The 14,827-nt window shown below is 39.8% G+C and overlaps 1 protein-coding gene across 3 annotated transcripts in view; it reads left to right on the top strand.

Annotated features, from left to right (window-relative positions):
- The window catches only part of ABI3BP (ABI family member 3 binding protein), a 451,725-nt gene that overhangs the window by 263,896 nt on the left and 173,002 nt on the right, over positions 1 to 14,827 (top strand). For all 3 annotated transcript variants that reach the window (XM_074999360.1, XM_074999369.1, XM_074999377.1), the window contains 4 exons: positions 658 to 709; positions 8,540 to 8,611; positions 9,613 to 9,705; positions 10,104 to 10,181. In XM_074999360.1, coding sequence (XP_074855461.1) covers positions 658 to 709; positions 8,540 to 8,611; positions 9,613 to 9,705; positions 10,104 to 10,181 — 295 coding nt within the window. The remainder of the gene's footprint in view (positions 1 to 657; positions 710 to 8,539; positions 8,612 to 9,612; positions 9,706 to 10,103; positions 10,182 to 14,827) is intronic.

The following is a 14,827-nucleotide window of genomic DNA, read 5'->3' on the forward strand; positions in this document are numbered from 1 at the left end:
TGTCATATCACCTGGAGAAACCATTTGTCCGAATGAAGATGACACCATTGGTGAAGGTCACAGATGCTAACCTGCAACAAATTCCTTTTACCTCCATACTTTACATTAAATGAGAAATTTTTACTTGATTTTGGTTTTAAAACCACAAAATCGTCTTGGTTTATGAGAATTGTCTGTGACTCTTCTCATAATAATGTTGGTCAGAGTTGGGAGTTGGTAACACAAAACACAAATTGTTCTTGTTTGCTTGTTCATTTTTTGTTTTTAAAAAATTTCATTGTAATTACTTTGCACCGTTCCATTGTCCTGGTTTCTCCAGTTCTTTAGTAATTTACAATACAAGCTGGAGCAATTCAGCTCAAAGAGAACATAGATTAGAGTATTTTTTAGCAGTAAGGAATTCTGTATTTATACAGCAGTGTCTCATTTGTCCCAAGTTAAAAGTGGACATGGCTCCAGTCCCCTGACGGTTACACTTCATTTTTGTTGGCATGAACTGAAATAAAACATTTTGATCCCTTCCATTTGGCTGCAGCCAGTGGTTTCTGGTCTATAAATACAGAATTTCTTACTGCCTTTTATTTTCATTACAAAGAAAAATTCAATTACAATTATGGCTCAGATCCTGATGCTTACATTATATTTTCTTTTTTATAGCTTATATTACGAGATACTACAAAACTGGTCCCTATTACAAGAATCAAACAAGGTAACTTGTATGGTTTTTATTCATGTTGAGATCTGTATTAATGGGAAAAACCAAGTATCTCAGGAAAAAGTATAAATTGAATGAAAAGTGAATGCATTTATTATGATTAATCTGCAGAGTCCAGTGAACTTTCCTCCTAACCAAAAGCAATGGAACTTCAGAAAACTGTGGGTTTTACTACAAAAGTAACTAAATTATGCTTCATTTTTTAAACTGAACCATTGAATTGAATCATCTACTTATTAGATAACAATTCTAGTTTCTGACACTATCCATTTGAACCACATTGTTAAATGTGTCAAGGTTTGTCATTCTGTCTGCCTGGCATCACTTAGCAGTCAGTTATGAAAAGAAGAAGCACTTTGTGACATGGTTTAAATTTTGTCGTACACAGTGAGATATTTACAGTACAGAATCATGTACTGATCGGTTCTTCATAAGCTTCAAACTATGGTCCCTCTCAAAGTACCAAGCCTTGGGTTTTCTCCATTTGCTTCACTCCTTCCAGCTCTCTTACCTTCTTTTACACAGGCATCTTCTGTGTGTTCTGAAAGTTACATAATGCTAAGGCTTTACTTTTCTGAACTTTCCTTTAAATACTACAGCGAAGAATTTGTTGAGCTGGATATAAATATAATCTGTTTGCTCTACTCATACTGCAAACTGTGTGTCCTCTCCCTCTTGGCATCCCTGCCAGTCTGACTGTGTTTTCCCACTGTGTATGCAACATACTCAGACACATGAGTTGTCATTCACGGTGTTCTAAATTGTTATCTACAACCTCCTTTATACTGCATCTAGAGGTCTAACCCTTGCAGACAGCAAGTCCTAGATATCAATGTCCCAATTTTACCTAAAAAAGCTTTGGTTAGTTAAGGATGAGCATTGCATGCCAGAGTCTGTAGTCTCTCTGCACACTATTAGACTACCATCTGCAAGTTATGTGCAGCAACCAGATCTTTGATGTGTTGTGAGTGTGGATCATAGAAAATGTGCATGCCTCCTATGTACTGTGTTCTTGCACAGTGCTGTAATAAAATCTACAATCAGCGTGTCATACGCACTCAGCCATATTCTCTGCACTGTACACTGCTGGAGACTTGTAACAGAGAGGTAGCTGAGTTAATCTGTATCTTCAAAAACAAGAAGTCCTGTGTTAACTTATAGACTAACAGATATTTTGGACCATAAGCATTTGTGGGCAAAGACCTGCTTCATCAGATGCATGAGTTGGGGGGCGGGGTTCAGAGGAGGACTGAGACTCCCTCTTTAAATCCTCCTCTGAAACCCCCCCACTTGTGCATCTGACTAAGTGGGTCTTTGCCCACAAAAGCTTATGCTCCAAAATTTCTGTTAGTCTATAAGGTGCCACAGGATATCTTGTTGCTGGAGACTTAGAGCATGATGGACAGTGTTAAAATGCCAGAGAAGAAATAACCAACGCTGAGGCAATGTTATATTATGTTTCTACAAAGAAGTGCAAGTACAATTATGAAAGTTTTCAGAACGTTTCTTGAACAAGCAATTCACTAAACCTAAAAGGTATTAGCTCAGACGTTAGCTTTTTCTGAGCTGTGGGGAATGGGTGCGAGGGTGGCAGAGAGCAGGATTCATATTTAGTAATTTTTAGGTGAGTAAAAGTATTCCCTAATACTTTAGAATGATTTAGAGACAAATCAGCAAATAGTTTTAACATCCAGCTCAAGAGCATGGGATGTTTGGAACCTTTTTAAAAAATGAATATGTTTTCAGTGTGCTTTAGGCTGAAATAAAGATGAGGAGAAAGCTGTTAAGAGAGAAATTAAAGTAGCAAATTAAAGCATGTCTATGCATAGCCACTTTTATTTATGCCACTTTGAAATAGTGATGTTTAAAATATAAGGCTTTCTCTGATTAAAAATCCCATCTGTCTCAATTTCCTGGGAAGTTCCTCCATCTGGAGATGACTTGTGAGAAATCCTAGGTGGAGAATTTGAGTAGAACGTGTTGTCCTGTCTCTTCAGTGGTGTCACCTGCATGGATTTTCAATATTTGAGTATACTGAGTCTTTATCACTTTGTCATTATGTCTCTACTCCTGTGGGTAGTCATTGCTGCCTGTGCTTTTATAGATTAGTAAACTCCTTAGAAGTGTGCCTATGACAAATGTGAAATAACAGTTCTCGTGACATTTAATTTTCTCTGAGCACAAAATGTTTAACTTTACCTGTATGGTTTTTAAATTGGGAAAGGATTTAGAAAAAGAAATATGTTCCATGAGACTTCTTCCAAATCTTTTATATTTCTAATATGTATTCATGCAGGATAAGTCGTTTTCAGAGATGGCTTCTTGCACTTATTTTCCAGATGTTAAATAATGTCGCTCTTTTATTTTAGAGAAATAAAAATTCCACATGTCCATAAAACAGAGTAGACTGTTGAGTGGGTATGATATATTGTATTAATTAATAGCATGTGTGAATAGATTTAAACCAACATATTCATCATACATTGGGATTTGAAGCATGTTAAAAACATCTTTAAGGGATCAGCTCTTGGAAATTTGAAAGAGGCTATTTCTATAGAAACAGAAATACAGGAGCTTAATTAATATGTTCTGCAAATGATTGCCTTTATATTAAAGCCAATAGCTCCCCAACTCAGAGAAATGTTAAATACATCAATATATAAAGAGGGTAACACATGGACTAAGTAAAAATTTCAGATTTATTTTAACATACCAGCCATAGGTCACTTGGCTCTGTTCATTTTCAGAATATTTTATAAACAGCGCCTCATCCGGCATTCCTAGCACATTTAAGATCAGCGGAAGTTTAGAGTGTGATAGGGGTGCTAGATTAGGCATCTGATGAATACTGATAAAATCATTTTAAGAGATGCATTACTATTATTGTCCCCATATTATGGGTGAGTGAAATTTAAGCCTAAGGCCACAAATGTGTATCAGTATCAGTACTGTTGATACTGTTTAGAGCATAGTAATTTTTGGCGCCCATTCCTGCATTCATATAACTAGAACACATATGCATGTCATGTGATCAGAAGGAACTATGGTAATCCATATAGGTAATGATAATGCATGGTGCTCCTTTTTAAAGTTCTCCCAAGCATGCAAATGAATCATACCTGCTGGCATTCTCCTCAGCTGCTGGTTAGCACAAACATAGATTTATGTCCTGAAGCGCAAGATCAGTCTCTACTTGCACATTTTATCTAGGTTATTTTAACTCCAGATATTTTGTATGCTTTTCTTAAAAGATGTTTGTATGCTGTTATGCAAGTTTTAAAATTTAAAGTAAATAATTTATATTAAAATCCCATATAAATATTTGTGATGCACCCAACATAAAACATAAGTGTTTTTTAAAAAGGATTGGATGTCTGTGTAGTAAAAAATACAATCTTCAGTTACAATGGCCAGGATAAAGTATATAAGTGATATCAGAGTTACTACCTCGGGGTATAAACCTATCAATAAATCCAAGTAAGTAGCAGAGTTCCCACATAAACAGAGTATGACTTGAACATCTACTGAGTAATTTTACACATTCCTTTGAAACATCTGATATTGGCTGCTGATGGACAAGATATAGGACTGGAAAGTTTGTTATTCCGTTGTCGTCGTCATCATCATCAACAACCATGGGCTCAGCACCTGCTGGTGTCTTAGGCCTCTCTCACTCTTTCCTTCCATCTTTCCCTGTCCAGTGCAGGTCCAACTCGGGTCCAACTGTGCTTTGTATAGGTTGGTAGAATATCTTGTCCATTGCTACATAATCGTTTCCTTGTTTATGAACACCTCTTCGTTCTCGTCTTTGATTGCCATCTGCTTTGTCTGCCACTTGCTATTAATATTCCTGATCATCTTATACACTTCCCTAGTCTTACATTCACCATAATACCTCTCTATATCTTCACACTGCTTCTTTAGCCATTTTGCCTTCTGCTTTCTGGCTGATTTTCTTACCTCATTGCATTTTACCCTGTATTGCTGTTCTGCCCTCTCAGAAGCATCCCTTCTGATCTTCAACACTCTCTTCTCTTGGGCCAACTTCAGGGTCTCTTGCATAATCCACTTCTTATTGATGTTCTCATCTTCCAAAACAGTCTGCTCAATTGCCTGTTCTATCACCGTGGCTATCCCTTTGACTCTCTTATCTAGGTCTTCCTCTGCGGCTGCGTTCCTAATCTTTTCTTTAAGTGCTGTCCTGTACGCATTCCCTATTTCTTCTTCTCCTAGCTTCACCACGTCTCTTCTTTTCTTAAACTTTGTCTTACACTTTCTCTTGAGTTTCATCTTGATGTTTGCTATCACTAGACTGGGTCCAAGTTTATATCTGCTCCTTGGAAAATTCGGCACTGCTGTGCTGATGTTATTCATCTTTTTCTTACCAAGATCATATCTAGCATGTTCCTGGACTTCCTGTCATTCAATCATCATATCCACTTTGAACAGTCCTTTTGTTGGAATCTTGAGTTGAAGATCACCACTCGTGCTCTGTAGCAAACTCTAGTAGTTTCTCACCTCAATTGTTTCTTTCTCCCTATCCAAACCTTCCCATGACTCTCTCCCAACTTTCCTTATCTGTTCCAACCTTTGCATTCCAGTCTCCTTTGATGATCAACACATCTCTCTTCGATATCTCCTCCAGCATCTTTGTCAAGTCTTTATGGAATAGCTCAATCTGTTCCTCCATGCTGTCCAACATGGGTGCATACACCTGAACGCCTGAGATGTTAAACGGTTTTGCTTCAAATCTCAGTGCTATCATTCTTGCACTCAATTGTTTGTATCCTAGCAGTGCTCCTTTAGCTCTTTTGCTAAGAAGGAATCCAACTCCTGCCTCATGCTTCGTTTTTTTCCCTGACCAAATGACTTCACAACCATGCATCTCTCCTGAGGCCATCCAGTGTATCTCCTCCAGTCCAAGTATATTGCATCAGTATTGCTCCATCCCTTTCCCAAGCAGCTTTAATTTTCCAGTTGCCCACAGTGTTTGGACATTCCACATTTCAATTGATAGTGTACGTGTTAGTTGTAATTTTCTTTCGGTTGCCAGCTTATCAACCCAACCCTGATTGCTCGATTGGTATTGTGGACCATGTTTATCAGGGCAACGCCTGAGCCGGCATCTTTTCTCATTTAGTCGTACTGGCATCAGATTTCTTTCGTATTGTTGTTTTACGGTCAGCACATCATCACTCATCTGACCAATCCTCCTCCTTTATCCAGGCTTGGGACTGGCATGGAACCCCCAGAGGCTTCATGGTTGAGTTTCTTATTTGCTTTCATGCTGAATTAAAAATAGTTGTTGCCATTGTTAATCAAATACTACAAAAACCAAAATCATAAATATTAATGTGAGCATTTTAATAAATACACTTTGACTGTGTTCAAACCCTTTTCCATTAATATTCTACTGAACGGAGTTACTGCAAGGAATATTTTGGTAACAACAAATTTTATTTCAATAAGCAAATTTTAAAGTTTAATTGACTATTTGAACTTGTCCTTGCTTTTCCTCTTGTTTCTAATATATTTATAGAATTTTTTTTGTTACCCTTTCTGCCTCTAGGTAGATTGATCTCATTTTGTGGTTTTGCCTTTCTAATTTTGTCCCTATATTGTGTTATTTGTTTATATTCATCCTTTGTAATTTAACCTAGTTTCTACTTTTTGTAGGACTCCTTTTTGATTTTTGAATCCCAAGTAAGCCAGAATGGTCTCTTGCCGTACTACTTATCTTTTCTATGCAGTGCAATACTTCGTTCCTGAGTCCTTAATAACGTCCCTTTGAAAAACTGCCAACTTTTTTCAGTTGATTTTCCACTTACTCTTGCTTCTCATGGGACCTCATCTATCAGTTACCTGAGTTTGCTTAAACCTGCCTTTTCAAAATCCATTGTCTTTATTTTGCTGAGTCAGGGATACTTATCATTTCATAATCACTTTTACCCAAGATGCTTTCTGCTTTCAAATTCTCAACCAGTTCCTCCCTATTCATTCAAATCAAATCTAGAACAGCCTCCCCTCTTCTAGCTTTCTTCAAGTTCTAAAATAAAAAAATGTCTCTGAAGCATTCTAAAAATTTGTTGGATAATCTGCCTGGTTGTGTTATTTTTCCCAACAAATATCTGAATAGTTGCAGTCCTCTGTCACTGAAAGTCGTATGGTTTGGAAGATTTTGTTAGTTATTTAAACAAAAAGCCTCACCCAGTTCTTCCTGATTAGGTGGTCTGTAGTAAATGCTTACCATGACATCACTCCTTTTAATCTGACCCAGTGACTCTCATTAAGCCTGTCTCCTATGGCCATCACAATCTCAGTCCAGGTGTATGTATTTTTAATTTATTAGGCAACATCTCCTCCCTTTTTCTCTGCCTGTCTTTCCTTAGCAATCTGTACCCTTCCACACTCATCCCTCGTTAAAGGAGTACTTTATTTATGAGTACTTGCTTAAACAAGGGACACATATTCCTCCCCTAATTCACTCAGTGAGTGAACTGCCCCCTGCTAATAGGAGCCTTACCTCCTCCCTGTGGCTCCAACCCCCAGTAATCTGACCCTGCCTCCCGCACCAGGCCTGCAGCCCCAACCCACTGCAGCCAGATCCCCAACTGGCCTCACAGCCTGAACCCCCTGCGGCCCTGCAGCCTGAACCCCTACCGCCCTGCAGCCCCATACCGTGGCAGCTGAACTGGCCACACTGCCCCATATCATGGCAGCCTAACCGGTCCCACGGCCCCACAGCCAGACTCCCCTGGTGGCCCTGCAGCCCCAAACCACAGCAGCAGACCTTGTTGCCAGTCCCACAGCCTGAACCCCCCACCAGAATTTAATCCTCCCTCCCACTCACAGCCCCAAACTGCCCCCAAGCTTTAGCCCTCCCCAACCCAAGGTTCACTTACCTTTTAAAAGCAGCGCCACCTGCTGCCACTCCATCCCCGATTTAGGAGCACTAGGAACCAATCAGAGACTTTTACATGTCGTTTAATAGGAATTTAATGTCCCTCTTATGGGTTTTCACCTACGAGCAGAAAGTTGGTAACCAGTTGTGTTTGTATAGCAAGGGATGAGTATATACCAATATTCCAGGCATGCATATTATTCCACCAACTCCCTGTGGTATCGACTATATTGTAGTGTGTTTATTTATTAGCATTTCAGGTTCTTCCTATTTATTACCCATACTTCTTGTATTAGTGTACAGACAGCTAAGCTATTAATTTTGATACCTTGAGATATCAGCAGTTCTCATTCATGGGTCAGAAGGTACACAAGAGAGGTCAGTGTTAGACATGCTGGAGCCTAGGACACAAAATCAAAGCCCTATCATGTAGTGCTGGAGCCTGGGACCCCAAGTCTTGCCATCTCCGGCTCAAGCGTGAGCAACTTAGCTTTGCAGAGGCCCCAGGCATTTGCTGTGGTTGCTACCCCATAATGCCAACCCTGGCTTTTATATGCAGAAAAACAGTTGCAGCAGAGGTGGTCTGTGGAATATTTATAGCTTGGGCAAGGGAGCTCACAAAGAGAGAGGCTGTGAACTCCGGGTGTACAGCATAATTTTCACAAAGAAAATTATTTTAACGTTGATGGCATGAAAATGACATTGAGTATATGGAAAAGTTTTGCAGTTACTGGTGGTTTAGAAAAGAGACTGCTTTCAAGCCCTGAGGTAGGTTTGAGATAGTGTGTAAAAATATGAAGCTGATAGCTCAGAGCTAGTAAACTAAGTAAAGAGCCTCCCAGACTGTTCAGAGTCCTTTCGTGTGTGTTATTTCTGATTTAAAAATTTAAATTTCTCTGATAAGATGCTTGCTGTTTCCGCAGTAATACAAAATGTGACACATCAGATGCTGCCTAAAACAATGGACAGGCCAGCTTTGGCAGGAGCAATACTAGGTGACTAAGACACACATTCTTTATTTCTCTGTCTGATAGATAAAAAGCTGTGTAAATGCTTTTACATTTCCTGTAAGGGTGGTGATGGGGAGCGTGCACCTGAAGTACAAAAGGGACTGTTTTATAGTCAGAATATTTTTCGGGCTAGTTGCCGCTATTTTACAAAACAGTTATTTGATACTGCAGGGAAGGGAGAGAAGTGATTTGGCAGAGATCTCTTGAGGCCTTACAAGAACATATGCTGAGGCCCTCTCCCCCAGGTGTGCATTAGGTCATGGGTTTCCAACCACTGGCACAAATATGTGTATTTGTACTTCAGGCTTTTTGAAGGATAGACTATGTACCCTGCCCGCTGTGTTACCGACACATGTACTAAGTCCAGTGTATCCCAGTTACCTTCATTCCAGTCAGTTGTCTGTCCTGATACAAAGTTTGGGCAATTAGGTATCAAGATACAGCACACAGATAATAGGCACTAGAAAGTACCAACTTACTATGGTAAATTTGTACTATTGTCTGAAACGATTGGGAACCCCTCTGCTTTAAATATCTGGAGACAAATTTATCCCCAGTGTAACACTGCTGAACTCAGGAATGGATTTGACCCCAGGAGTTTGGAAAAATTCCTGGGTGGCATCAAATTGTTTGGCCTAACTTTCATTCCATGAGCGTTGTTATTCAAACCATGCTCAAACAAATCTTCTTTAACTACAAGACTGCCATGCAATCTTGTTCAGCTAGAATACACATATTGAGTATGTTCAGATAGAATACATGTATTATGGTGCTGGATATACCATATACTTGAATTCTAAGGTATAATTGGTTTCTGTAGCCAGTGATACTGGAACAGTGGCAATGTAGAGATTACAAAACAGAGAGAATTTTTTTTCCCTTTGATAACCATGCTCAGTTCTCATTGACCCCTTGCATGGACATCTTTGAAGGCAGATTATAGTTTACCTTTTTCTGAACAATAGCTCACTTATCTTTTTGTGTAGTGCACCTCATCGTTGCAGGTCCCAATAAAACACAACAGAAGTTCCCTATACCTGAGACAGTGAACATACTTGAAACAACAAACAAAATACTAGGTAAGTAGAAATCCCCTATACTAAGTTAATGTGCTTGGTGAGCATCATCAGTATAAGTGTATTTTAGTCTGAGAATGTGCATTTATGCAAAGCCATTCTGTTTCCTTTGTTTTGAGCCAGTCATATGGGTAAGTAGGTATCTATTCTTGGGAGGTTTTGAACACCAGATACTAAGGAAAAGTATTTTAAAAATAATGCATGTTTCAGAGAGATAGTCACTTGCTCTTATTGGGTGGGGGCTGGGGTGTAAGCAAGTTCAGTGGTTCCCTAAAGTATTTAACTTGACGTGTGTTCACTTTGGATTGTTTTGGCAAACTACAGCAGGGGTAGAAATAGATGTAAACAGAAGCAGATCAGATCTATTTCTGGTATTTACAGTCTAACTTCTGCCTTTTTAGTTATGAATGAAACCCAGATGTGGCCTGCAGAATCCAAAACTCCAGTAGTGCAAGAAACTTCCCCACCACCTTTCTCAGGTAATTACGGATCTGTTACATTTTTTCCCAGGGTAGAGTCACATTAAAAATTACATGTAAAAGAAGCCTTTATTCTTCTTGAGAACTGCAGTTGAAATCAGGTAGGATCAGCTAAATTAGTTTGGTGGTTGATGAGAACTGGAATACAGTAAACTTGAAAGCAGTCCATAAGGAGTCCTGCGCCCTGAGTGAGTCCCAGTCTGCATCATTTAGTTAGCTTTGAAAATTGTCCTTACTGATTAAGGCAAGTGACACAGTCAAGTCAAATTTGCCCCACAATTTAAATGTTGTGAAAACAAACTTTTAACAAAAGTAAAATCTAGCTTCCTGGATTCTTTTTCATAATACAGGAGGGTTCCCACACACAACATATTGTGTGTTAAATTTGTCTGTTTAAATTACTTATTACTTTCTATAGAAGATGAAGACTGAGAGCTTAAATGCTAAATCCAAACTTTTCAAACTCAGCTGCTTAAGGCTAGCACCTTAAAGCCTGATTTTTTGAGATGCTGAACAGACAGCTCCCACAGACTTCATGGGCAATTACAGTGCCCAGCACCACTGAAAATCAGTCCCTTTTTGTTTCAGGTGCTTAACTTTTAAGGCACCAAGTTTGAAAATTTTGTCCTGAAGGTCTGTTGGTTTGCATACATGAATTAGAAGTGCAATACACACTTTTAATTGCCAATGTAGCAAAATATAAACAAGTAATAAAAATAGTGGAAATTCGTCTGGATTTGAAAAATAAAATAAAAGCCTTAAACTTTTATTTTCAAACATGCCAATTAGTAGAATCCATAGAAATGTTTAAAACATACCAGTACTCATTGCTGTAACCACCAGTGAGGACATCCTTATATGTCAATTTCATCTGCCATCTTTCAGTGTTCATCAGCCTCCTGGGCACAGATTGTAACTCCTGACAAGCTCAAACATAAGAGGCCTTTGTCTGGATTAGTGGGGTTTAACAGTGTCTCCTTTATGGACCCCTGTTGAAAGGGCTGAATGAGAGTGGTGCCTGAGAGGTAGGGGAATGCATCCTCTTGGTGGGCCAGTAGGGCTGTGGTAAACCATGGGCTTATCTTGTGGGGAGTATACATATAAACTCCATTCTTCCAGCCTGAGTCTCTTCTCAAATCTGGATTAGCAATTCAGTCTCTCCCAGTGGTGCAAGTGGGCTGGGCTGGGCTGGTACACCGTACTGACACATTACATTAGCTGGCGTGGTGTTCTGGGAAGACTCCCTGCTGGCCACTGCCAGCCCCTCCAGTGGCTGCTGTGTCTTGAGTACAGGGCTGCCGCCTGAGGGGAGAGGCTGGGAGTGCTACAGCAGCCAGAGAAGCTGCCGTCATTTTGCTCCCAGCGGGGAAAGGAGCAGAACTGCCAGCCCTGCCTTCCAGCCTCGTACACAGATTCAGCAGCTCCATGGAGGGTCAAAGGTTGGGAGTTCTGCCCTTCTCCTGGCTGGAAGGGATATTGGGGAAGGGAGCAGCTGCCATAGTGCCCCCAGCCTCCACTTCCCCCACCCCCACCCAGTTATGTGCAATGAGAAGGGGAAGAACATGGGGGTCCAGATTTGGCGGGCAGGTTGGAATCATGCGAGGGGTCACATGGGGAGGTCACTTGACACGCGCACACACCCTTTTAGCTGATGTGCCCTCCCTCTCTCCTAGCAGTGAGAACTTTTGTTTACTTGCACCACTGGTCTCTCCCACCCCTGGCATTAGTGTCGGATTGAGCTTTGTATTGTCCTGGGGCAGTATGCTAGTCACCTGTTTGGGGACTGGGAAGAATTTTTCCCTTCACAGCCAGGTAGCGTGGGTGGGGTTTTTTGCCTTCCCCATGGTAGCTCAGTGACTTGGTAGACTGGTGAAGCGGTACCTTTCAGTATTGCAGTTTAGCAGGTAGTGGGTATCCAGTACATAGACTTGTAGCAGACGGGGTCCAGTTCCCTGGTAAACCAGAACTGGAAGTGGATTTAGGAGAAGGCATTCCCTAATGAAGCTGGAAGTGGGACTGGGGCTCCTAATGTCTGAAGAAAATCATCTTTCCCCAGCTCCTTAACTTTCATATGAAAGCAGGGCTCTGGGGTCCAGTAAAAGCTGAAGATCAGCTATAGGCCGGGCTGCTGGCTGTTCTCCACCAGCTGGAAGTAATTATGGAAGGAATCCTGACCTGCATGGGTTATTGCTAGAGGGTTCCCAGATGAGATGTTAATAAAGTTGCAGCCTAATTAAACAATGTCCCTTGCACTTCTCCATTCTTGTTGCGTGTCTGGGACAATATATATGAATGCATTGACAATTTTAGGGTATGTACTGCTCAAGGGTGACGCCATCTGAGAACATTTCAGAGCTGGTATTTCCAAAGAGGCTACATTTTCAGTTTCCAAAGCACGACGTTAATGCTTTCACCTAGCATCAGCAATAGCAGCACATTGCTAGAAGGAGTATAATTGAGGCGGGTGGTAATGTTAAATATATGAAAGCAAAAATTGCAGCTGTTACTCTACATCTGAACTGTAAGTGGTAACAATGTAATCTTCCACAGACTGACTGATTAAGCTCAATTCTGAAAGTGTGCCCCTTGTCTCCAGACCACTGGTAGGCATACAGCCTACAGTAATTGCTGATCTAGCTCCGCGAAATATACTCTATGGCAGCTATGTAGTCCCATGCACGGGAAGTGTTGCCGCCTTTATAGCTTTCACCTGGAAGACAGAACTGTACTTCCATTTCTATTTTATGGTTTGGGGTAAAGTCAGTGAGAGAACTACCAGTGAAATGACAATGCATTTGGCAAAAGTGTTCGACATCTTTGCTCTAGAACTGTGTTGTACTGTGTCTTTGTGGTGCTCCATTCATTTGGTTGTCTGTGAAAGGGTGAAGAGGAAAGAATATTACTGCAATAACCACTAACTCACGTAGAATATAAGGAATATCTCTTTCATGTGATCTGGTCTGTTTTTATAAATGAAGAAGGGCTGAATTCAGCTGCCATACAAGTGAGTTGCGAAATTCCCATTGACTTCATTGTATGGACCTGGGCTTCAAAAGAGGCAAGACAGAAGCATCACAATAAAGGAGAAGTTTAGGAAAGTAATTGTTTCCAGCAGATTTTGCTTACGTTTAATTTAGTTAAGTGTATATTTTTATTGTTGTAACTATACCACTTTGTGCATAATGTTTGTCCTTATCAATCAGGTAGATTACATGGCCAAATCCTTCTTGTCTTGGAAATTGATTTCAAATAAATAGAAGTATTTGCGTGAGTAAGAGGCGCTGAATTCCTCCCTTAAATCTCACTGTGCTTGTTGTATACTATAGCACATCAAAGAAGACCCATTCTACAACTGATCAGACTAGCTTAGTTTTCATTATTTTCTTTAAAGATGTCTAACTTTATTCTCATAAAGACATTGAGTTTGTACCCACCACTTAAAATTTCTGACCTGTAAAATGACTTGAGGATGGAGCAGACCATTTATGGAAGTAAAAATGTGATTTATTTGGTGGAACTCCTAACAAATAATTTTTATAACAGTGTGTTGAATATTATGGACAATAAATTCCTTGGGCTACCTACAACTTAAGTCAGCCCAGTGTAGGAATTCAAAACTGAGTGGTTCACCAGACCTTTGCAGTCCTGGAGAGTTTGGAGGGAACAAAAGAAATGTAGAATGTAGTCATGCAGCAAAAATGTGTAAGGATTGCCAGCCATCTTCTGGATGAAATTATCGTAATCTTTTAGTCTTTAAAAGCATTTGCAGATTTCTTATTCTACAACCTCCAGGTAAGAGTATTGCCAAATACCAGTCTGAACTGTGGCAGACAAGTCTGCCTTTCAGTTGTTCTTTATATTTGTCCTGAAGTCCTGGAAGAAGTAGGATGCTTCTGCACATAGGTATTAACCATAGCTGCTCAGGGTATGGATAATGAACATTTGATTTGCAACTATAGATAAATGGACTATTATTTTTAATTTTTAAAATAATTATTTTTACTATTTTGTCCCTTTTAGTATTCACTTTTCACAGATATTTTAGTAAATGAATTCAATAGCCAGAGCGATTGTGAAATTTACAAATGCATGTTGCAAATATTTAAGAGAAAATTTACTGTCTCAAATACGTAAATATTCATTCGATTTGGAGACTTGGTCATGAGATTTACATTCATTTAATTAGAATCTTTTCATGGACTTCAGTCAGAGGTGGATTGGGCCAACATTTAGCAGGATCGCTGCGTTTGCTCTAGGACTTAGAAGAATTTGTGTTTAATGGCACAAGTTATATAGCAATGCTGGGAGTTTACAGGAGTGTTGTAGGTGTTTTTCTGACAATTTATCAATTTGGAAGTGCTATTTAGTATGAATAAATCTCTTCAGTGCTCCTTTCCTAATGAATCTTCTTAGTCTAATGACCCAGCAGAACATCTTCAGCATAGTTGTAGTAATAATAATAATAATACTTGGATCTGAGATAGCATTTTCATGCAAATTCTTTTGGGAAGTTTGTAAAGAGCTAAGACGTACAGTGTCTTGAGGTGGGTCAATATGTTAACACTATTTTATAGATGGTAAAACAGAGCCACAGAACAGTTCAGCTACTTGCCCAGGTTTCACAGTGAATTGGTCCCCTGCTCTGA

This window comes from Carettochelys insculpta, chromosome 1, assembly GCF_033958435.1.
Source record: "Carettochelys insculpta isolate YL-2023 chromosome 1, ASM3395843v1, whole genome shotgun sequence".
Taxonomy (NCBI): domain Eukaryota; kingdom Metazoa; phylum Chordata; order Testudines; family Carettochelyidae; genus Carettochelys; species Carettochelys insculpta.